At 43.1% G+C, this 24,392-nt stretch overlaps 1 protein-coding gene and 1 long non-coding RNA gene across 2 annotated transcripts in view; one reads left to right on the forward strand and one right to left on the reverse strand.

The window, feature by feature from the left end:
- Positions 1-962: 962 nt before the first annotated feature.
- Positions 963-24,392, forward strand: part of LOC140896341 (uncharacterized) — a 35,906-nt gene continuing 12,476 nt past the window's right edge. Inside the window, exons 1-3 of the mRNA XM_073308009.2 lie at positions 963-1,953; positions 9,322-9,498; positions 12,944-13,150. Of these exons, the coding sequence (XP_073164110.1) occupies positions 1,498-1,953; positions 9,322-9,498; positions 12,944-13,150 (840 nt within the window). The 5' untranslated portion in view covers positions 963-1,497. The remainder of the gene's footprint in view (positions 1,954-9,321; positions 9,499-12,943; positions 13,151-24,392) is intronic.
- Positions 15,643-24,392, reverse strand: part of LOC140896345 (uncharacterized) — a 28,483-nt gene continuing 19,733 nt past the window's right edge. The window contains exon 2 of the long non-coding RNA XR_012154522.2: positions 15,643-16,464. This is a non-coding gene — a long non-coding RNA (uncharacterized LOC140896345). The remainder of the gene's footprint in view (positions 16,465-24,392) is intronic.

The following is a 24,392-nucleotide window of genomic DNA, read 5'->3' on the forward strand; positions in this document are numbered from 1 at the left end:
TAGCAAACACCATGCTGGCTCGGTGATCCACCGTACAGAAAGAGCCGGAAGCTGCACGTTTGTCTTGCTTTGCTCTTTCAGGCACGCTTCGCTTCTGCAGCTTGACAAGCTGTCACAGCAATGGAGGGTGGCTTGGTTCCCTGCTGACGCCGCTTTTGAAAATCACCTTGCGCCAAGCTCATCGCTTGGAGCTCAATCTGCGCCTGCGCCCCGGCGAAAGAAACCGGCTGAGATGGATGACTCCTGTCAGCGTCTAAAGCAGCCCGCGGTGGCAGAAGAAACTCACGCTGGGGAGCGGGTAATTGCTGGATCTACTTGGATCCTGCCATACTCTGACATGTGTTCTGCCCCCCTGCTACGAAGTTGTACCCTCAACATGGAGAATCTGCCCCTAAATCTGAGTACGAGTGCTTAATTTGCGGTGGGAGGGTTCAAAAACCAACCAACAAACCGAAAAAGTTGTCGGAGCCCGCGGGCTCCAGGTGCTGTCTGTACGTTTTGGTGCTGCTACTCCATCGCTTTGCAACCGGCGTCTAGATTGCTGAGTGCGCTCCTAGCTGCTAAATCTGGTTTCTCCGTTTAGACAGTGAAAATGTTGCAGGATCGTGATGAAAACGTGTCTTCCTCGAGCAGAGTCCACAGAGCAGACCAGCGCTTTCCCAATGAGATTCGCCACTACAGCAGGCTGCAGGACAGACCCCCCCCCGCCCCCCCGACGGCAGAGCAGCTTCACTTGTGTTTTTTACAGTGTATACTTTGGAGCCAACAATTGCCAGGGAGGAGCCAGATCCAGCCAGGGGCCGGGTCTGGGTTTTTTAGTGTTTAATGTGCGGGGATGTGTCAGGGTCTAGAATTGGGGAGGGAGGGAGGAAGCGAGACTGTCTTTATTTAGATATTAGAAGGGGAGGGCTCGGCACCGAAACGCGGCAGCATCCCGCTACTGGCTCTGGTTTGCTTTCGCAGCCCTCCTGCTCCGGGACGCGTGGGGGCGAGGCTGGAGTTCCCTGGCGCCGCAGCAGCGGCCTGACTTGATCCTCTGGTTCTGACTGTACAGTTTCAGGGCTTGGCCCCCACAAACCGGCAGGCTCCGGGTCGATCCAGCCTGACTTTCCGCCAAAGCTCCCCGCCTACGCCAGGTCCCCCTGCCGCGCTGAGAAACTGACCCCTTGGGGTAAGGGTACCACCCTGAGGTGGGACCCAAGGGAACTGGGTGGCACCGCCTCCATTGTTTATCCTGGCTGCCTAGTGGAGGAGGAGGGCCCTTGATTTCACCAGGGAACAGGAGGGGGGATCGTGCTGGGAGCCGCAGGGAATGAGGAGTAGAGGCGAACGGTGCAGCAGGGGGAGCGACCGGCGGGGCTCGGGTGCAGCAGGATCCGCCGCTGCCGGGGCGTGGGCGCCTGGGCTGGCGCTTCCCTGGGTCAGGGGGTGGGGAGCGGAGACCGGGGGAGCCGCTCCTCTGCCCCGGCGCCGGGGTCCGCTGGCCAGGCGGGGAGCATGGAGGAGGCAGGCGGCCGCCTGGACGCGCAGTACGAGCGCCTGGCGCTGGACACGGCGCTGAGCACCCTGCTGGCCGTGCTGCTGTACGTGGCGGTGAAGGTGAGCGTGGACAGGCTCCGCCACTGGAGGGCGAGGGTCTCGGTGCTGATCGTGGGGGCTGGCCCCGCGGGGCTGACGGCCGCGCTGGTCGCTGTCCGCTCGGGCAAGGTGCTGAAGCTGACGCTGCTGGACGAGCGCTGCCGGGCAGCCCTGCTCTGCAGACCCCAGCAGATCGCCCTGCAGCCGCGCAGCGTCCGGTTCCTGCTGGCCCTGGGGGTGGATTTCGATAACATGGAGGGCTGCTGGGACAACGAGCACTTCTTCACCCGCATCGGCGTCTTCCAGGAGCACCTGCTGAGCATCCTGGAGCAGCAGAAGTACAGGCAGGAGATCCGGATCCTGCTGGGCACCAAGGCAAGTCCCCGGCTCCCTGCAGTCCGCACTGCAGCGCCGAGTTACACTGGCTCTGCCTGGGGACTAACTTCGGCTTGCCCCTTACGCCCCCTCCCCTCTGACTCCTTAGGAGGGGAGGGGGGCTAGGGCCTGACCCACTAGACTCACTGGGCCCTGTTTTTGCCAATGGGGTGCAGGACTGCGCCTCTGAGGGCTAGTGAGTAAACTTGTCCCCGCCGGCTTCCCCCCGCCGCCCCAACTTCCTTCAGAAAGGGCCCGATCCTTCGATTTGGTCCCACGGAACTGGGTGAGGAGGGGGCCAGCACCTTACCGGACTGGGCCCACGGCTTGGGGGAGGGACCGCCCCTGGAGTTCTGTGTCCCAGTCGTTAGGAAGGAACTGTGCAGCAGCCCCCCCCCCCCAGCTAAGGAGGGAAGGGAGGGATCATCACCAGGATGCCTCCCTTATTGGAGCAAAATACACGGAAAGAGGAAAAGGTAGAGAGGAAAGGTGTTCTGGGTGTGGAGTGCTACCTTCCTGTCTCTGAAGTGTGGGATGCCTTCTCTGGAAGAGGTCGTTGGGAAATGGTTCTGGCTCCTGTGCACACTTTTTTTGCGGGGGGGAGGGACAATGTTTTTTCTCAGAAGTTCACTTTGCAATGTTTTGAGCTTTTCATCATTTTATTTTCAAAAAAAATGTTGGTTTCCAAATATTTGGGGGGGGGGGAGCGGGTTGCTTGGGTTTTTGGAGGACAGGTTTTTGACAATCACTCCCCCCATATATTTTGTTAAAAATTGACTTTCAGTGGGAATTTCTACTTAGTTGAAACCCTTTTTCTATTTAAACATGATTACTGGAGTAGGTCAAAAGTTTTTATTTGTTAAGCTTCGCGGGGTAGGGGCATCGGGTCCCCAGGAGGAGAAGGGGAAAGTATATATTGTTGTCAGGACAGGATTACAACTAGCTTGTTGACAAAAATAAACAAGCTTAAAAATTAATTTTTCAGGATTAACTTTTTTTAAAGTAGGACTTCTTCGATTTTGAATTACTGTAGTGTAACTGAGATCAGGGTCACCTTGTGCTAGGTGCTGTATATAATTAGAGTTTCTGCCCCAGTGAGCTTACAACTGAAACAGACAAAGGAAAGATGATATCCCCATTTTACAGATGAGGAACTGAGCTACAGAAAGATTAGTGTGTCGATGAGTGTCACACATGGAGTTTGTGACAGAGCAGGGAATAGAAACCTACATCTTGTGGGTCCCAGCCCACAGCCTTAGCCATCAGACCATCCTCAGAGCTAGCCCTGTAATGTTTAGCCAGAACTGCAGTTAATGGACAGTAACTGGCAATCTGAAACTTGTTCTGTATCTTCCTTTGTATGGTGAAAAATAGGTCAACATAATTTATTTTATTACAAGCAATCTTTATTTTTGCTATTATGTTGTTTTTAGATTCCAGGCAGCATATGTTTTCTTGATTCCAGTGTAATGAGTCAGATGACATTATGTTAAGGGTTACATTGACACACTGCCATTTCATATTTACTTCAGCATGTATGAAATTAAGTTAGTGTACATTACAGGATTAATTTAGCCAATAATGAGTTGTTGTTGTTGAACAGATCTATAAATCTAACATACTGTTAAACTAATTACCATCTTATATATTTAGTAGCGTAATCTGTCTCCGCCAGCTAAAGTAAACAAAGTGGAAAAATATAAAGATTGAAGGCACTAAACAAACTGTAGCCAGCATCTAATTAAGCAGGGAACAGATATACTGAAGGGTGACCTCAGAAGGTTCAGTTTGGATGCGAGCATAATTTAGAAAGACTGTCCAGGTTTAACAATGGAACTAGCTTTGGTTAAATGCATCCTACCCAATTGAGGATTAAGATATTCAGCTCCAGGGACCTCAGTTCAAACAAGCTTGATCTCCTCTCTTATCCCCTGTGGACAAATACAACTAAACACATGCACAACCCACCACATACATTAGCAGAATTCAAGCATTAAGACATCTGTGCTGAAAGTGAGTCCTAGACATGAAATAGCAGGGAGTGCTGATGGTCACAATTCTAATGCATTGACAGAGCTATGTGAGGAATGCTTACATCGCACTAGCCTATCCAATATTTGCCTAAACTCTTATTAGTCCCTCACTAAGGCCTTGATCAAGCAGAGTATTGAAACGTGAGTAGTACCGCTGCATTCAGTGGTTAGCTCTCCATTGGGGGACTACCCATGTAAACTTAAGCAATTGCCTTGCTGGATCAAGTCCTGTACATTTTTGATACCAACCTCATTGAAATCAATCCAGTCTTTGGATCTGCCCCAATATTCCACAATTCCTATTTTGGAGAAATAATATCCTCCCCATTCTTGTTCAATTATATTGACGGAGATGCAAAATTGTGAGCCAGTTTCAAATCAGCAGGGGAAAGTGTTCATCTTGACATCATTAAACATTGTCATTGTCCCAGTGCATGAGAGGTTCCAGACTCCTGTCTGTCACATGGGTCATCAAATGATATAAAGATTGAGAAGTAGCTGTGCCACCAGCTAGCTAAGGGGAAGAGTATGTCTTCCCTTCCCAGCTGGCTAAGAAGTTGGACCGGTCTCTGGCCATTGGAACCTACTGTTCTGAGTGGCTTGTTTTTGTCTGGAATCTTTTGTTTAGAATCAATAAAAGAAAGCCCTGAAAAAAGTGATTTGAAACTGTCACTGAGGCTATTATTCATCTTCTCTGGATAGGGGCTCGTCCACTACTCTACAAGGGGCTATTTTATTCTCCTTGTCCATTCAAGCCTTGACCTTTATTAGACTGTAAACAAGGGTGACAACTGTGAAAGTGGCTTTGTGATATCAACACCTATCCAGAAACTGGGCTTGAGAACAAAATTGCTATCGGATTATGCTAAATTCAGCTCAGTAATGACTAAATATGAATATAGCACATTACCAATCTCTCATCATCCAATCCAACTCATGATACATTATATAAACACATCTAATAATATTTTATGTTCGCACAAGGCTTTTCACTCTGTGACCTTATGAAAACAGAGTACAGATTGAAAAGAAAATTGGTCCAAATCCTGGCTGGTATAAATCCGTGTAGTTCCACTGAAGTCAGCAGAACTATGCACCAGCTGAGGCTTTGATCCAGTATTGCATACTCTTTAATTTTAGAGTATTAACTTTGTTAATTTGCATATTAACAAACAGGAAGACTCTCTCGGTATTGGCTGTTTGTTTGTCGGACATGGGATAATTTTCAGCTAATGGGGACAAATTAAAGCATGATTAATGTTCAATTTCTTGCAATATAACAGATAAGTTTGATTTCAAACATGACGTTTTCCAAATGATAGACCTGATCCTGTCTGGTACTGAGCAAATGCAACTCACATTGAAGTCAATGCCTCTCAGTCAGGTCCTAATGTGTTGCTAGAATTCACAATTTCTTTTGAAGACCTGGTTTAAGGAGTATCCCCAGCTGCCAGATGTGGTAGCCATCAAAGAGAGCATGACACTTATGTACTGAGGGGAGCAGGCACACTAAATCATTCTCCAACATCCCTAGTAGTTGATCTGTAGAATGGAATAAGCAGCAGTGCCGAAGAAATTATTTTTTGTTCTGAACACCAAATGTACATGTATGATGCACATGTTTTTAAAAAGTATAAAGGGTAGCCTACAGGGAAAGGAGGCTGGGAAAGTAAACGCTTCCTTGGAGTACTTTCTTGATAAGAAGAATGAGGTAAGGCCTCCAAGTGTTTTGTTTTTATATGCCACAATAGACTGGCTCCAACCTACCTCAAGGACTCCTCCTTTCTTCACATCCTTCCTTTCTTTTCATCTAGCACTGAGTTCCTCAACCATTCTTCTGCACAATGTGGCCTCTTTGGAACCAAGAGTCTTCTCTTGTACAATTCCTTTTGTCTCAAATAGCCTCCCAATATCATTGACTTCATCTCACTGAAACTCTCAGATTGGGGGGGGGGAACCCCAACCTCTTGTCTCTTGTACATCTCTCCCTCTCCCTTGCTGTTACTTCTTTGTGGAACTGTACTAATTACTCTTAGAGCCTTCTGGCATCTGTATGAAAAAAAAAAAAAGGCATACATATCACTATTGTACCCATATAACAAACTCTGGCCACAGACATACATGCAAGGAAGAACCCAGGCCCTTTAGCATCAAACACAAGTCTCTACCTCTTGAACAAAAGGAGAACACCTTTAGGTGTGAGGAAGAAACACCTGGGTTGGGAGGATGGTGTATTACATGTGCTCAGGTTTCAGAGTAACAGCCGTGTTAGTCTGTATTCGCAAAAAGAAAAGGAGTACTTGTGGCACCTTTAGAGACTAACCAATTTATTTGAGCATAAGCTTTCGTGAGCTACAGCTCACTTTATCGGACAGTATGCATCCAATGAAGTGAGCTGTAGCTCACGAAAGCTTATGCTTAAATAAATTGGTTAGTCTCTAAGGTGCCACAAGTACTCCTTTTCTTTTTACATGTGCTCAGTTGGTTTTGGAAGCTAATTCCTATTGCTGGAAAACTTCTTCATGATGACATTCAGCACATAGACAAAATGTTAGCTAAGAAATTTTATAGTCTGAAATAGTCTGGCATGTATTTAGATTGATCTTGCACTCTTGGTCATTTTATACTATTAGTTTTTTGGAGAGGCAACATGGCAGTGATTACAGAACTGAAGTGGGATCCAAGAGATCTGTAGTCTATTCTTGGCTTTGCCAGTGACCTGCTATGTGATTTGGGGCAAGTCGCTTTCCCTCTTTGAGTCTCTTGCTGTGTTTGTATAGTGGGTAGCACAATGGGGCCTCTAGGCATGTCCATAATACTATTGTTTCTAATAATATGTTTATAATGTTTTATCTTATGAGGGGGGTAGAGAAGTAGAAGGAAAAAAAGCAAACTTCCAGCCCTGATGCAAATTTATATGTATCATGCCTAAGGTTAAGATTTTGTCACGGTTATTTTTTGTAAAAAATCAGACAGGTTGCGGGCAACAAACAAAAATTCACAGAAGCCTGCAACCTGTCCATGAATTTTACTAAAAATAACAGTGGGGAGGAGGGAGGGCTGACTACAAGGGAGACAGAAGACTAACATCCCCACCGCCCTGAGGGGGAAGGGGCACCAGCACCTGCCACAGCTGTAGTGGTGGGGTCTAAAGCTGAAGAAGTCACGGAGGTTTGTTAAAATCACAAAATCTGTGACCTCCATGACTAAATCGTATCCTTAATTGTGCCTAGTGCTGCAAAGGTAGAAATTGAGTAAAATGTTGCTTCATAATGCAGAGCAGAAACAAAGCTAATGGGAAAATTTAAGGTTATATAAGCGATAACTGCATAGCAGCAGCAGTAGTGATAGGCAATAAATGTCTCCAACTCCGAAAAACCAAAGATACAGGCTCCAGCTTTACAATCTTCTGAGATGTTTGTTCATGGGTGACTGCCTCTGTTGCTCTAGAGTTGTTGGTTTTATTTGACCATTTTCATAGTTAACATAAATAGATCATTTTAAATGTGAGCTTTATGGTGAACAAAAGGTCATATATGGCAAACACAAAGATAAGACCACTGGGTTAATAACTAAGAACAGTCAAGCAAACAAAGATTCTTTTGCTACTTTCATCTTATCTGATTTGAAATTATGTACAGAGATATATCAGATCTAACTAGTGAAAGCAAGTACCAGTACTATATAATTAAGCAACAGTTCAAGCCAAACTGGCATTTCCAGTTAAGTTTGTTTGCACCCTCACCAATAAAAAGCAAGGCCAAACCATGAGTGTGTCAGTGAACTAGATGTAAGTGGGTTTATTGTTCTGAAAACTCTAACATGAAATATACAATAATTATAAGATAGTGCTCCTTGTCATAAGCTTTACGCAAGCCAGAGTGCAAAATGGGGGTGGGAAGGAGGTAGACGGGGGAACCTAAACAAAATTAATAAAATCCCTGAAAACCCTACCAAAACAAGATACAACACTGCACATGCCCCTCCCCCCCCCAAGGAGGGGATGAGAGGACAAACATATGATATATGTTCTTCATAAGAATGGCCATACTGGGTCAGACCAAAGGTCCAGTATACTGTCTTCCAACAGTGGCCAATGCCAGGTGCCCCAGAGGGAATGAACAGAACAGGTCATCATCAAGTGATCTGTCCCCTGTTGCCCATTCCCAGCTTCTGGCAAACAGAAGCTAGGGACACCATCCCTTCCCATCCTGGCTAATAGTCTTGAACCCTGTTTATAGTCTTGGCCTACACAACATCCTCTGGCAAAGAGTTCCACATCTTGACTGCGTGTTGTGTGAAAAAAATACATCCTTTTGTTTGTTTTAAACATGCTGCCTATTATTGTGGCTTAATGTGCTACTGGAAGGTGATGACTGCAGTATAGGAACCTGCAGAGAATAGACTACTTATACAGATAGGTGGTCACCAGAATGAATAGGGGTTACACAATCTAGCCCTATGTGAACAGAAAGGTGTGATGCAGCAGTATAAGTATTAAATAATCAATGGGCTAAAATATAGAAGCAAAAGTAAAGTGGTTGAATATGTCCACTTTTGGGGTCAAATTTGTGTGGTGAACTCCAGGGATTATGGAGTTATGCCAAGGCTGAATGTTTCCCCATTATATTGGGCACATTCCCCCATTTTATTCATGATTATGCATTAAAGTGTAAATCAGAATCAGTTCTGTAAGTTCTATTGGTGTAAATTGGTTATGTTGATTTTACACCAGCAGAGGATCTGGCTAAGAGGTCTGAAGGCCGGAAGTGATTGTTCTGATGAGCTAATCTGAACTCCTGCATAACCCAGGCTATTTTTACCTCCGTTCCGCGCTCTCTTGTGAATTTATAAATCTTTCAAAATTGTTTACGGTTTTTTTTGTCTTTCATTTCATAACATTCTAAATTTTTTTTCTGTTATTTGAAACTCTTAGCTTGTGCTTTAAAGAAATAACAGTTTCAACTGATATGTACAATTGTTAATGCTATTAAATCGGATATTGCCACAGCTACCTTATATCGAAGTTTAGTCAGATATTTCATATATGAACATCAATACAGAATTGCTTAACAATTTCAGGTGAACTAGAGCAGTGGGTGCTCAGAAATACTGGCAAAACTGTCAGACGCATTAATTCTATCATTTAGAGTTGTACTTTTCCATTTACAATATATGTTTGAGAATATTGTTTGGGAACAACTGTTGTGGCTGTGTTTGATCATTATGAAATTTGTTTGAAGGACAGCTCTAAAAACCCCTTAGGCCACAATACTGTGTTTTACTGTAATAGGTCGACATACAACACTTACGGTCAACTCTCCTTTTCTTTCAGTTCTCAGATGACTTTATAAGGAAGAGTTTAGCCTCTGAGTGGCCAAAAATAATTGTGATAGCAGATGGATCCTGTGGAGAATCAAGCTCAGTTCTCGGAATCAGTCCAGATTATATTGTGGAATCCTGTAATGCTTATGGAGCAAATGCAGCTATTGAGAGGCCTGATCAGAGGCAGGTAATGAGAAGAACACTCTTTGCTATCAGTTATTTACTCCCATCTGCTGTATGATGCTCTATACTATAGAAATAAATAGGGGATTTAAGGGCTTTTATGCTGCCATTTGACATTTCCTTACTTTCCTAGAGTTTGCTTGCAAAGTATTTTTCCCACTGAGTTAAATAGGTCACACTTTATATTCTGGGGTATATTTTAAAAGGCTTTTTATAAAGGGTGAATAAATGATTGATTGATGTTCTAAACATGTTACAGACACATGAGGAGTATGTGTTGTAGATTGGTAGAAGGTCTTACGGTTATAAGCAACTTACTGACCAGTTGGGCCCTGTAACAACTGAATAACCCTGTATTAAAACATGTATATTAATCATTCCTTACCTCATCAATACCTTATGTAAGGTTATGAATGTTACATAATGGATAACATGTTTTTGCTATTATTTTGTTGCCTGAGTTCAAATTAATTTATTTTCAATATTAAGAAAAATAGACAACCCCCACAGCTTCATATTCAACTTTCTTGGCAAATACAGTAAGTAGGGCTGAACAAAATTACATAAAGGAACAGCTGATTAGAGAAAATGATTACCATGTGCAGTGGATCGTTTGACTGCTAGAATATTAAGGGAAGATGACAAGAATAGACACATGGCACACTATGCCAGTTGCCTTTTCCATGCATTGCTTATTAGTATTGCTGTGTTAATCCCGTCATCCTTTGAGAGGAAAGAAACAAGCCGTGGATGAATAGGAAGGGAAATGTCAAGCTTTATCAAGGCTCAGGACATAGTGTTCATTATCCAGGGACAAAGACTCTGAGAAGAGAGCTCATAGGTAGGCTGAGCATAATTCAATTTTTTTATAATTGCAATAAATACCAATGTTTGTTTTTAAGCATTTTTAAAATTTCTATCTATATACATTTCACAGTTGTGGGAAATTTTGGTGAGCTCAAACAATCTGGGGAGTGAAACCATTTTATTGACATCAAGAGTAAAAAAAATAAAGCTTTATAACTATAAAAACACAAATTGTCAACCTCACGTGTCAAACAATACAAAGTACTGTAAACATCCTTAAATCAAACTTTAAGTTCTCAAGCAGCATTATTTTTACTCTGCCTATCTGTAAACTTCAATTATTATCGATAGAAATATTTTTTCAGCAGTTTGTGTGTTTGGTGAAATCGACATTTACCAACTAACTAAAATAGAATCCTTCCAAGAGCACTCATAAATCACAAGAACTTTAACCCTCACAGGCACTTTTTTTGTTGTTGTTCTTCCATAACCTTACAAATATTGCATTGGCCTGATTTTCAGATTGCCAAGTGCCCATTGACTTTGAAGAGAATTTGCAGTGCTTAGCATCTCTGGAAATCAGGCTGCATGTGTGCAGAAATAACTAGCATTCTAAGCATATTACCAAAATGTCTCTGGGCTGCTCCCAATACTTCTGGAATGTTTTAGTACCAAAAAAGAAGCCAAGGAGGGACTCTAAGTTAACCTATTTGTTCGCATTAGGGTAGCATCTGCAAAGTGGTCCTCACACAAACTGCCCCAAAGAGCATACAGTTGTTTTTTTAAGTTAGTTGCGGTTAACTTGCGTGATTGATCGACAGTCCTAATTTAATCTTTAGGTAACAGATTCCTGTCTAATACAATTGGTAGTGACTGGAAGTCATTATTGTTTGTTACATCTGACTTGCTGGCTTGTGAAATGAGTTTTGGCCCAGACCTGCACTCATTTACACGCTCATTTAAGAACATGAGCAGTCCATTGACATCCTCTGCACTTCCTATTCTGCACCCCTGTCACCAGCTCTAGACATCAGTAGAGAACCATAGACTGGAGGGAAGGATTTGGCCTCAAGCCTTTTTCCATCTTTCTTTTTGACGAGGAAGGGAGAGTTATGGTGATAATTCATGTGTAAGACAAGGGCTGAGAAGATATAGAAAAATACCTAGCGACGTGAGCAATGTCATGTTGAGAAATAAAGAAGCAATTTTACCCAACATCAACAACTAGTGGACAGTTAGGATAAGAAAAAAAGTCTTTAGTAGTGAAGTATTTAAATAATTTTCCACAGGAGTAGAAAACAACCATATTTAAACTAGCAATAAGCAGTAAGAATCTCCATAGGGATTTATCTATAATGTTTCTATAGTGCTAGAGTGGGACAGACCTTTATAGGGGTGTCCAGGAGAGCGTGGAACATACAGGGAGGCTCCACATCTGGATTTCTCCCCAGAGCCCCAAAGGGGCTGAAAGAAAGCCATGCCGTGGTCCCCAGTTCTCCTCTCACTAGCCCATGCCACACTGGATTTGGCCACACTGAGATGGCGCAGACTACATCAGCCTTTACTTACCCACCTTAACAAATACTCTACACTTGTGAGTAAAGGCTGAAGAATCTGGTGCTGTAGTAGCAAGCTGAAATATATGGAACAAAGACTGGCTATTTGACAAAACTGGCTCTGTCGAACTGTCTCAAGTGAGGATAGTCTCAACACAAGCAGAACTTATTTTTTATTTGCATTATTATGTGGGACAAATTGTGATGTATCTGGGTCCTGCAGATCAATGGATTTGTCTTTGAATGTGAAATTAATTTCCTGTACATGTATAGTGTAAGATGTGTATGTTTGTAATTTACGATTGACACAAGTCATGCAGGAATTTTGTGGTCTCTCTTCCTCCCCCCTCTCCCTCCAGCAAAAGTGCTTAGGCAGCTTCAAATAACTGTCTGCCTTATAAATTATAAACCTGTTCAGTTAATTAAAAGTTACAATTAACTTTGCATTTTATGTGATGTCCAGAGAGATTTTTCCTTTTCTGAGGCAGTTAATTTCTAATAACACACAAGGCCCACCCCTGCAGCATTACTGAAAAATTCTCTAATAATAATTTGCCCTTATGCATTCACAAAAGAATAAAGTATCATTATCCCCATTAACAGATGGGGAAACTGAGGCACAGAGGGGTTTAGTGGCCTGCACAAGATCACACAACAAGGCAATGTCAGAATCAAAAGTAGAATCAAGTTCCTTGATCTCATGACTGAACCAGTGCCCAGTCCACCGGACTATGCTGTGTTCCTATGGAAAAGGCAGTTTGCTTTTAATGTTCTTAGTGCAAGTTCATTGCGCTGAAAACACAATATACTAGTATCCCAGAGGGGTTCTTTTCTCACCCTTCAGCATGAAGAAAAACCATCTAGCACAACATTGGAAGGAAATGAAATGGCAATGAAAATGCATGGGGTAACTTTCTGAATTCTTCTTATCTGGAAACAAAACCTCACTCTCTAAATATTTAATTCATTGCAAGGCATCCTATGTGAGGGTCATCAGGTAGAATCTGTGAAATGAATACATTAGTTAGATTAGCCCTTAATTATATTCCACCCCCCCCCTTTTTTTTTTTTTTTTGCACTTTATAGGTGCCAACTCCAGAGATCCGTGCTCACAGTCTATATTTTGATCTTTCTGCTTATGGAATGGATATATCTTCCACGGGTAAGGAATCTCTGAAACCAGGATTTCATCTGAAAATCTATGGGACATTCCGTAATCGATACATGGCTTTGGCATGTCCAGCTTCTGATTCCAAAGTTGTTAGATTCCTACGGCATACTCTCAATTCCTCAGTGAGTATTCAGAACTATCGCTTCTCAAAGAGAGAGTTTCCTGGCCTTTGAAAAGAGTATTATGTTACAATGTTTTTAAATTTGGTAACACCGAGCAAAATTATGCAGCCCTTTATTCAAGTAAAACTTTCATTTATGTCAACTGGAGTTTTGTTCAGTTGCAGAAAATTGGCCCAAATATATATGATTGGAGGCACACGTTCTTGGTTTGAGCCACTATGTAAAGAGTTGAGGTTCCAGTCGCATTGACTGGACACTCAGTTAAAGCGGCATCTTTCTCATGAGCAATATGGGAAACAATCTTTACCTGAAAAGAAAAGAAGGACTTGTGGCACCTTAGAGACTAACCAATTTATTTGAGCATGAGCTTTCGTGAGCTACAGCTCACTTCATCGGATGCATACCGTGGAAACTGCAGCAGACTTTATATATATACACAGAGAATATGAAACAATACCTCCTCCCACCCCACTGTCCTGCTGGTAATAGCTTATCTAAAGTGATCATCAGGTGGGCCATTTCCAGCACAAATCCAGGTTTTCTCACCCTCCGCTCCCCCCACACAAATTCACTCTCTTGCTGGTGATAGCCCATCCAAAGTGACAACTCTCTACACAATCTTTACCTGGGTACCTAAGGTATGTCTACACTACAGCTGGGAATGTGCCTCCTAGCCCAGGTAGACAGACACATGATAGCTCTGCTCTAGCATGCCAAAAATAGCAGTGTGAACATTGTGACATGGGCTAGCCACCTGAATAAGGACCCAGGGGAGCAGGCTGGCTTGTACTCTAAAGGCTGGCTTGCACCAACGCCTGCACCGCAGCGTCCATACTGCTAGCTCAAGTAGAGTTAGCGTGTCTGTCTACGTGGGCTGGGAGGCATGGTTCCAGCTGCAGGGTAGATATACCCTAAGTCAGCTAAGGTTCAGGATCCATCAGAGCTGCTTCTCTTTAAGGCCGTGAGAGACCTGTAGCTCTTCAGAAATATTCAATGTGTTTTTGAGATTTTTTGTGTGTATCTCCTTATGACGGAGTGCTGGAAGCGAGCACTGGAGCCAGCATTGTGATCACCTCAGCATCAGTCAGCTCCCCAGGAAAAAGCTGGTTCGGGATATGCAAGCTAATTAGCAGAATAGACTGGGAGGGCCGATAAACCAATTAGCCCACCAGCTGTGGGGGATATAAAAGACACAGGAAGGAAGTGGGAGGAGTGAGGACCCAGGCTAGCTGTGTGGAGCGTTTTCAGACAGCTCAAGAAATGGAGATCTGTATTAGCCCTTTCCCACAGGGCCAAGGAAGAACCATAGAGAAGCACTAGAAATACTGCTGCACAGCACCGTCTTGGTGTTTGGTGATGGGAATGTAAATAAATAACACAAAGTTGTCACTGACTCCAGAGACCTTTCAAGCTCTGTCCAGTATGTGAGAATGGTGATGGAGCCTGCCCCATTACACTCCTAACAGCAGAGCTGGTGTGAACGCTGTCAGGGAAGTTTTTGTTTCATCAAAGCTGAAATGGTTTGTGAAGATGCATCCATTCGGAGGAAGTTTTTGTTGGGAAGGTTTCTGAGGTCCACAGTGGAGTCTCTGGTCACTTCCACAGACACACCTTTTCAGCACAAAGCCTTTTAACACCCCCACCCCTCCACAAATTTTTTTTTCCATTTCTCATGAAAACAAAACAAACTTCAAAACCTCAAAAGGCTGTCCCAAAACTCAATTGTCATTCTTTGGCTAACTCTACCTATTAGCATTAATGAGGTTTATCCATGTGAATCCCACAGCAACTGATGGGAACATACATGTTAGGGGCAAGATTGAGCCATTTGGCTCAATCCTGAGTAAGGGGTGGCGCACAGGGGGTGGTGAGAAGTTGTGCCGCAGAGTCACAATTCCTCCTGTTACGGCTTTGCTCTGGTGGTGGTGAGGGTAACTTACTACTATGCTCTTTTCCAGGGTGTAGCATATTCCTACTGCACTACCAGCTTATTTCTACTGCAGTCAGCCAGGTCTGCTGGCTAGTGCATTGGGGAAGATGGAGTCTTAGCTCTCCTGTTCCCATATCAGGTGCTTAACTCCTGCTCTCCTCCTTGTGCCCAGATCCCCAATCCAAGAAAGTCCTACATGAATATAATATGTGGGCTTCTTACTCACCCGCATAGCTGTGTAGGGTCAAGACTCAATCGAACTATTAATAAAGGAGGAAATCAAACTGAGCTCACAAAAATTCACACTTGTTATCAGAGTCCAGCATATACTGTGAAAAACATGCAGCAACCTGGCCTTTAGTCAGTGCTGAATTTGTAATGAAGAAATGCTGGGGCTCAAGCAATTATTTTACTTTTAAAATTGGCGCAGCAAGCCTTGATGCAAATTACTCACTGACATTAGCGAGTAGGAATGAGCTCTGTTTTTTACCACTGTCATGTCTAACGTTTTTAAGCCTTTAGAACATGAAGTATTGCAGAAGAAGTCGGTGTGAGTACCATGCCTAGTGCAGGAACACAAGTGCGTGCTGAAGGTTTTATTAACAGGTTTTCAGAGATCATACCACCAGAGATCCAGTAAACATGAAGTTTTTGCAAGTTTAACACAGATTTAAAATGCTGGACTCCATTCAACGAGGGAATGGAGGTTCCTGCGTATACATAAGTTGTGCCAAGAAAAGCAATTGAAATGTGAGTAATGAGGGCACATTGTTAACCACTATTCTTCAGAGATCTATTTTTCATGTTAAAAGGCTGTGTAAGTGCAGCCTTTTTTGGGTGTAGCTTTCCCCTTCAATCTCTCTTGAAAAACAAACTCCGGTTCAGATTCAGTGAGAAATTAAAGCATCAGTGCAAGCATCTTGTGGAACAAGGGCCAGGTTTTCAAGAAAATCATTCCTAGAGCTGGGTGGAATTTTCAGCAAAAAAATGTAGTCAGTGACACCAAATTATTTTGTGAATTAATGTTGACTTCACCAAATTGTTCTAGATTAAAAAAAAAAATCCAAACAATTGATTTAGATTTTGGTTCAAAATTTCTCATTAAATTTTATTAACAATCAAATTGTTTTAAAAATGGTCAAAATTAAAAGAAAACGGTGGGTGGCATTTTGGAATGGCAAGCAAACGAAAAATCTTGTTTGTCCAGCTCTACTTATGACCAGATTTTTTTTCAAGTGCTCAGCACCCACAATCAGAGTTTCAAAAGCAAGCAGTACCCAACACCTTGAGTCTCTCTGAAAATCCAGTCCTCTCTGAAAATCCAGTCCTGACACATCGTTCAGTGAGAAGTTTGTAATCTGCTTTTCCGGCTCCTGTATTGTATCTGAAATTAAACACAATTTAACTTTAACATACATTTCCATAACTTCTTGTGGTCTCACTGGATCAGCTTAACACCCCATTAGCAGGCTAAGCAAATGCACCTGCTTTTTAAATTTGTTGGTGATACAAAATTGATGGAGCGGGCAATTGATCTAATATAACTAGCCTTTACTAACGTGTTTGATAGTGTCTCATTAAGCTTTATTTGAAACCAGTTCGAATTGTTTTTGAATCAGAATCAAAAACTGGTCAAAAGACCATAAACAAGAGGCAATAAACAACTAAGTAGCCGCCAGTGGAATGCTTCAGGGACAGGTGTTCAGACTAGTGCTATTAAATCTTTTTATTCAAGTGGCAATTTAAGGTTAAGGCTGAGCCTCTGGGGTACATTTCCAGTTCTACAAGGGTCAAACCCATTGACTTTAAAAGGACCTGGTTGATATTTTCACAATACTTGACAATCTAGGGGCCTAAAATTAACCCATGCTGCTGTGCTTTTCCCCCCAGTTGCATGATTTAAGGATACTATGCTAATCTATCGAGGTTATAATATGACAACCAGCCACACGGTATCTGAGCACCATCTGAGGTGGTTTGACCATGATTCGGTTACAAATGGCAATTGCATAAAGGTCTTCATGGTGTACTTTGTCTCAGAAGTTCAAGGGTGATATGAACAGCATGTCCCTTCTTTCAGTTTGTCACCTTTTATACAGACTTAGAGACATGTCTAAAATGCTCAACACCGTCACATGTCCAAGCATCTGAACATTCTACACTCATTAAATAAAACTTGTTTTAAAGATGCTTTATCAAAGAGGTTGCTATGCTGTTATACAAGTGGGTATTTGTAACACACACATCCCCAGGGTCTTGTTAGTGAGAGAAAGAGGATTGCAGCCAGAAGACGTGATATGCATCACTCAGATGGCACAAGAAGCAGGAGGTTGGAGTCAGAGACAGAGTGGAGGAAAAGAGAGGCAAGGGGTTTTTGTTCAGTTTTTTTTTTTTTTTTTTTTTTTAAATAAAAAAGCCCTACTTAATGGACAGTCTGCCTTTCAGCCAAAAGAACCTCTATTGGGCATTTCACAGAAGGGCTTATGATCCTCCTCTATTTAACTTGCCCAAATTGCTTAACACAAAAGGCCTGATTCTGATCTCACTCTTAGTAGTGTAAATCAGGAACAAGGGTAAAGCCACCTCTGAAGTAAATTTTCACCAGTATAAATGACATCCAGAATTGGGCCCAAGATTCTTCCAAACCAAATACAGTAGCTCCCCGCTTAACGTTGTTTCGATCTTACGTCCCTGCTCCATTACAGAACATGCTCATTTAAAGTTGTGCAATGCTCTGCTATAATGTCGTTTGGCTGCCTGCTTTGTTCACAGCTGGCAGCCCCCCTATCAGCTCCTCTATGTCCCGTCCCCCCTAGCGCCTCCCACCCACCAGTGGACCCCACGGATCAGTGCCTTCTTCCTGCCCGCAGTAATCAGCTGGTTTGCAGCGTGCAGGAGGCAGGGGAATGAGGGGGAGCCTGCACTCAGCGTCCTCACTCCTTCCCCCACCCCAAACACTGCAAACCAGCTGATTGCTGTGGGTAGGGGGGAGGAGTGAAGTGGAGGTGGTGGGAAGAGGCGGGTTAAAGGTGGGGACTTGGGGGAAGGAGTGGAGTGGGAGGGCCAAAGGTTGAGCCCCCTGCTCCCGGTGCTTGCACAATAGAGGAAGCTGCTGCTGTACAATATGCTTCTCTTAGCCTATGGCACCTTCAGCCTCCTTGCCTGCCTCATTGTCTGCAGTGCCAGTGGGCTGCACCTGTGTGGGGTAAGGCAGGGGCACCTCCCATGGCTTCACACTCGGCAATGATTGTAGTATTAAATTGTTTCTTTAAAATTGTTTAAAACTTATTACTGCAGTAAATTGCTTGTTTAAAATGTATATAATGCCTTTTTTGTCTGGCAATCTTTTTTCCTCCTGGAAGTTAACCCCCACATTTACATTAATTCTTATAGGGAAATTGGATTCGCTTAACATAGTTTTGCTTAAAGTCACATTTTTCAGGAACATAACTACAACATTAAGTGAGGAGTTACTGTATTTTGTTAGTGCAATCCATATTAAACATACAGTGTAGAGTGCAATCATTCTGAAAATGTACAGATTAGATTGGCTGACTTTTGTTCTTGGTGGTTTTGGTTTGGTTTGGTTTTTTCCCCTTTCTCTGCAGCATGGGGTACAGGTCACTTGCAGGTTTAAACTAGAGTAAATGGTGGATGGATTCTCTGTAACTTGAAGTCTTTAAATCATATTTTGAGGACTCAGTAACTCAGCCAAAGGTGAGGGGTCTATTACAGGAGTGGGTGGATGAGGTTCTGTGGCCTGCAATGTGCAGGAAGTCAGACTAAATAATCATGATGGTCCCTTCTGGCCTTAAAGTCTGACTACTCTGAGTAGGCACAACTAATCCTTCTATGACAGGTTTCATAGTAACAGCTGTGTTAGTCTGTATTCGCAAAAAGAAAAGGAGTACTTGTGGCACCTTAGAGACTAACCAATTTATTTGAGCATGAGCTTTCGTGAGCTACAGCTCACTTCATCGGATGCATACCGTGGAAACTGCAGCAGATATTATATACACACAGAGATCATGAAACAATACCTCCTCCCACCCCACTGTCCTGCTGGTAATAGCTTATCTAAAGTGATCATCAAGTTGGACCATTTCCAGCACAAATCCAGGTTTTCTCACCCTCCGCCCCCCCCCCCAAACTCACTCTCCTGCTGGTAGTAGCCCATCCAAAGTGACAACTCTCTTCACAATGTGTATGATAAACAAGGTGGGCCATTTCCTGCACAAATCCAGGTTCTCTCACCCCCTCACCACCCTCCAAAAACCACACACACAAACTCACTCTCCTGCTGGTAATAGCTTATCCAAAGTGACCACTCTCCCTACAATGTGCATGGTAATCTAGGTGAGCCACTTCCAGCACAAATCCAGGCTTTCTCACCCCCCCCCTTTTTTTTTTCCTGGGGACACACACACACACACACATACACAAACTCACTCTCCTGCTGGCAATAGCTCATCCAGACTGACCACTCTCCAAGTTTAAATCCAAGTTTAACCAGAACAGTCTGTGGGGGAGGGGGGGTAGGAAAAAACAAGGGGAAATAGGCTACCTTGCATAATGACTTAGCCACTCCCAGTCTCTATTTAAGCCTAAATTAATAGAATCCAATTTGCAAATGAATTCCAATTCAGCAGTTTCTCGCTGGAGTCTGGATTTGAAGTTTTTTTGTTTTAAGATAGCGACCTTCATGTCTGTGATTGCGTGACCAGAGAGATTGAAGTGTTCTCCGACTGGTTTATGAATGTTATAATTCTTGACATCTGATTTGTGTCCATTTATTCTTTTACATAGAGACTGTCCAGTTTGACCAATGTAAATGGCAGAGGGGCATTGCTGGCACATGATGGCATATATCACATTGGTGGATGTGCAGGTGAACGAGCCTCTGATAGTGTGGCTGATGTTATTAGGCCCTGTGATGGTGTCCCCTGAATAGATATGTGGGCACAGTTGGCAACGGGCTTTGTTGCAAGGATAGGTTCCTGGGTTAGTGGTTCTGTTGTGTGGTATGTGGTTGTTGGTGAGTATTTGCTTCAGGTTGCGGGGCTGTCTGTAGGCAAGGACTGGCCTGTCTCCCAAGATTTGTGAGTGTTGGGTCATCCTTCAGGATAGGTTGTAGATCCTTAATAATGCGTTGGAGGGGTTTTAGTTGGGGGCTGAAGGTGACGGCTAGTGGTGTTCTGTTATTTTCTTTGTTAGGTCTGTCCTGTAGTAGGTGACTTCTGGGAACTCTTCTGGCTCTGTCAATCTGTTTCTTCACTTCCGCAGGTGGGTATTGTAGTTGTAAGAAAGCTTGACAGAGATCTTGTAGGTGTTTGTCTCTGTCTGAGGGGTTGGAGCAAATGCGGTTGTATCGCAGAGCTTGGCTGAAGATGATGGATCGTGTGGTGTGGTCAGGGTGAAAGCTGGAGGCATGTAGGTAGGAATAGCGGTCAGTAGGTTTCCGGTATACGGTGGTGTTTATGTGACCATTGTTTATTAGCACTGTAGTGTCCAGGAAGTGGATCTCTCATGTGGACTGGACCAGGCTGAGGTTGATGGTGGGATGGAAGTTGTTGAAATCATGGTGGAATTCCTCAAGGGCTTCTTTTCCATGGGTCCAGATGATGAAGATGTCATCAATATAGCGCAAGTAGAGTAGGGGCATTAGGGGACGAGAGCTGAGGAAGCGTTGTTCTAAATCAGCCATAAAAATGTTGGCATACTGTGGGGCCATGCGGGTACCCATAGCAGTGCCGCTGATCTGAAGGTATATATTGTCCCCAAATGTAAAATAGTTATGGGTAAGGACAAAGTCACAAAGTTCAGCCACCAGGTTAGCCGTGACATTATCGGGGATAGTGTTCTTGACGGCTTGTAGTCCATCTTTGTGTGGAATGTTGGTGTAGAGGGCTTCTACATCCATAGTGGCCAGGATGGTGTTATCAGGAAGATCACCGATGGATTGAAGTTTCCTCAGGAAGTCAGTGGTGTCTCGAAGGTAGCTGGGAGTGCTGGTAGCGAAGGGCCTGAGGGGGAAGTCTACATAGCCAGACAATCCTGCTGTCAGGGTGCCAATGCCTGAGATGATGGGGCACCCAGGATTTCCAGGTTTATGGATCTTAGGTAGTAGATAGAATATCCCAGGTCAGGGTTCCAGGGGTGTTTCTGTGCGGATTTGATCTTGTGCTTTTTCAGGAAGTTTCTTGAGCAAATGCTGTAGTTGCTTTTGGAAACTCTCAGTGGGATCACAGGGTAATGGCTTGTAGAAAGTGGTGTTGGAGAGCTGCCAAGCAGCCTCTTGTTCATATTCCGACCTATTCATGATGACAACAGCACCTCCTTTATCAGCCTTTTTGATTATGATGTCAGAGTTGTTTCTGAGGCTGTGGATGGCATTGCGTTCCGCATGGCTGAGGTTATGGGGCAAGTGATGCTGCTTTTACCAGCAGGAGAGTGAGTTTGTGTGTGTATGGGGGTGGGGGGGTGAGAAAACCTGGATTTGTGCTGGAAATGGCCCACCTTGATTATCATACACATTGTGAAGAGCGTTGTCACTTTGGATGGGCTATTACCAGCAGGAGAGTGAGTTTGTGTGTGGGGGGGTGGAGGGTGAGAAAACCTGGATTTGTGCTGGAAATGGCCCAACTTGATGATCACTTTAGATAAGTTATTACCAGCAGGACAGTGGGGTGGGAGGAGGTATTGTTTCATGATCTCTGTGTGTATATAATGTCTGCTGCAGTTTCCACGGTATGCATCCGATGAAGTGAGCTGTAGCTCACGAAAGGTCATGCTCAGATAAATTGGTTAGTCTCTAAGGTGCCACAAGTACTCCTTTTCTTAATCCTTCTATGTTGCAGGATCCTGCTTTACTGGTAGCAGCATTACTAGTTTCTGCAGTTCCAGCATATGTTACTGGAGAAAGGAAAGATATAACAGGTGGGTGAAGGGGCAGTAGAATGAGTATTGAAAATGCACACCACAATCCTCATTTGAAATGCCTTCCTCGCAGTTTTGTTCTTTGTTCTTTCCTGTTTCTGGGGCCCTAGGTTTTATGAGCTCTGTTACTGCATGACTTATCACAGCAGTCGGCCTTTGACAAAATACAGCACTGCCCTGTTTGATATAATATATACATTAGAAGTAGTTTTCTTCACAGCAGTTTAGCAAGGATTTTTCCTTCCCTCTTTCCCCATTCACAGTATGGCTATTTGAAATGCATAGGATAGGGTTTTATTTTTATTTTGCAGAAATATTGTGCTTTCCTTTTTGAATTTTTTTTCTGTATCTAAATAATATCTTTTCTTCTGAATATCATCAGTGTTTAATAGCCATACTGGTGCGTCATCTTCATAAATAGTCTTGTGCTAAGTTCCTAACCTGCCAGGATCAAGGAAATGAGCATGTGGTTACTTAGTTACCACTTAAGTGGCAATGGTCTGTTGTGCTGAGTGAATCTTAGGATAGAATGAGCCTTTTCCGAGAAGAATGCTGGAGATTGTTCTTGACAGCAAACAACTGCTTTGCAAAATGTTAGGCAGATACAGTTGCGAAGAAGATAAGATTTTGCACCAGGAAGAGATTAGAATAAATTCTAAGCTAGTTACCTTTTGTAACTGAATAATATCTTTTATCTGAACACAATGAATATCTTATAAAAGGTGGAATTATTGTTAACGGTTGACAGGAAAAACAATTCTGCAGACCTACCATCATCTAAGTAATCTCTTATCATTTTTTGTTTACCGAACTCTAGAATTTTTTGAATAAAATCACTATGTTCTTTGAGTGACGCAAGCATCTGCTACAAAAAAGTCAACAGTTCATTTCTATCACTTATCAGTGTATAGTGGCTTGGTAAGTATTCAAAAACCAAACCAAACCTTGCATTTAGCCTCATAGCTATGAAGATACTTTGGATGTTTGATGGGAACACTGAGCCTTGGGATGGCTCTGGGGGATTAGATTGTTGCTTTGGTGGGTGTGCATGAAAACTCTGTAGGCATGGGGGAGGCAGTTACACCTTGTGTAAAATTAATTTGGCTAATATGATGTTATGGAGGTTAAACTATATGGAAGTAGTAGAATACATGGAAGGAATGTGCATTTTCCCAGGACGTGTGGAGTGTCTATTGGGTAAAAGGGGTAAAAGATATGCAAATAAAACATGGTACTTCATTAAAATCCTAATAGGGCTCCAAAAGGAGCCACAATAGGTTGTGCTTTCTTTTTCAGATCTCTGTGTGTTTTGGAGCAGGAGATGAAAGTAATCAGAACTCTGGTGGAAGTAAAATGCTTCCCTTTTAAGACAGTGTCTGAGCTGCTAACAGCTTTGGGTCCAGAAGCAAGCTAGTAAGCCTTTGTGTGTAAATGCAAATTACCTAGCTGATGGGCACAAAGGAGCTGCAAATAACAAATACATCTGGTCAGCAAACAAGCTACTAGAAGACTCAGATTATGGCCCTTCAGGAAAGGGAGGTGAAAAAAACAAGTCAAGCCTGAAAATAAGGGGGACAGGTTAACCTTAAGGGGTGTGGGTGTGGGTGGGTGGGGGGGGAGGGAGATAGGAATGGGGGTAAGAAAATTGGAATCATGTTTTGCTAAAGTGGGAAATGGGAACAGGGAATGAGGGTAAGGAAGTTGGAATCATGTTTGGCTAAGGGTAGGAATGGGAACAGGGACACAGGTGTAAGGCTCTGTGGTGTCAGAGCTGGGAAGGAGGATACTAAGGAAGGAAACTGGAATCATGCTTGCTGGAAGTTCACCCCAATAAACATTGAATTGTTTGCACCTTTGGACTTCGGGTATTGTTGCTCTCTGTTCATGCGAGAAGGACCAGGGAAGTAAATGGGTAAAGGAATAAGCCCCCTAACAATGTTTTGGGCTGAATACTGTGACTAGTTAGCTTATTGTTATAAGTTGTCTGTTTTGATACCACCATTTTCTAAGATAATTGCTTTTCTATGACAATTGTTAAAATACCAATGTTGATGATAGCACTATTAATTAACCATGAATTATGAGTATAGGAAGTCAGAGCTAATTTTAGCCTTAGAAATTACGTGTGTTTTTAATCTCATTTGAGTGGTACATATTGATAAGAGTGATACATACTAGTTTTCATAAACACTGGTCATATGACAATTTTGTCCATGCCCTGAAACACGTGAACCTTTAGGAATACAATTACTCTCTATTCTTTAATCTTCATATTTACTAAAAATCAGAATGCCAGGAAGTCTGACCATTTTGGCTTATTTACCATGGTGTAGAGTAATTATCTTTTGTTCGGTTTTTTTTTAATAATGCTTCTTT

Source organism: Lepidochelys kempii, chromosome 12 (assembly GCF_965140285.1).
Source record: "Lepidochelys kempii isolate rLepKem1 chromosome 12, rLepKem1.hap1, whole genome shotgun sequence".
Lineage (NCBI taxonomy): Eukaryota > Metazoa > Chordata > Testudines > Cheloniidae > Lepidochelys > Lepidochelys kempii.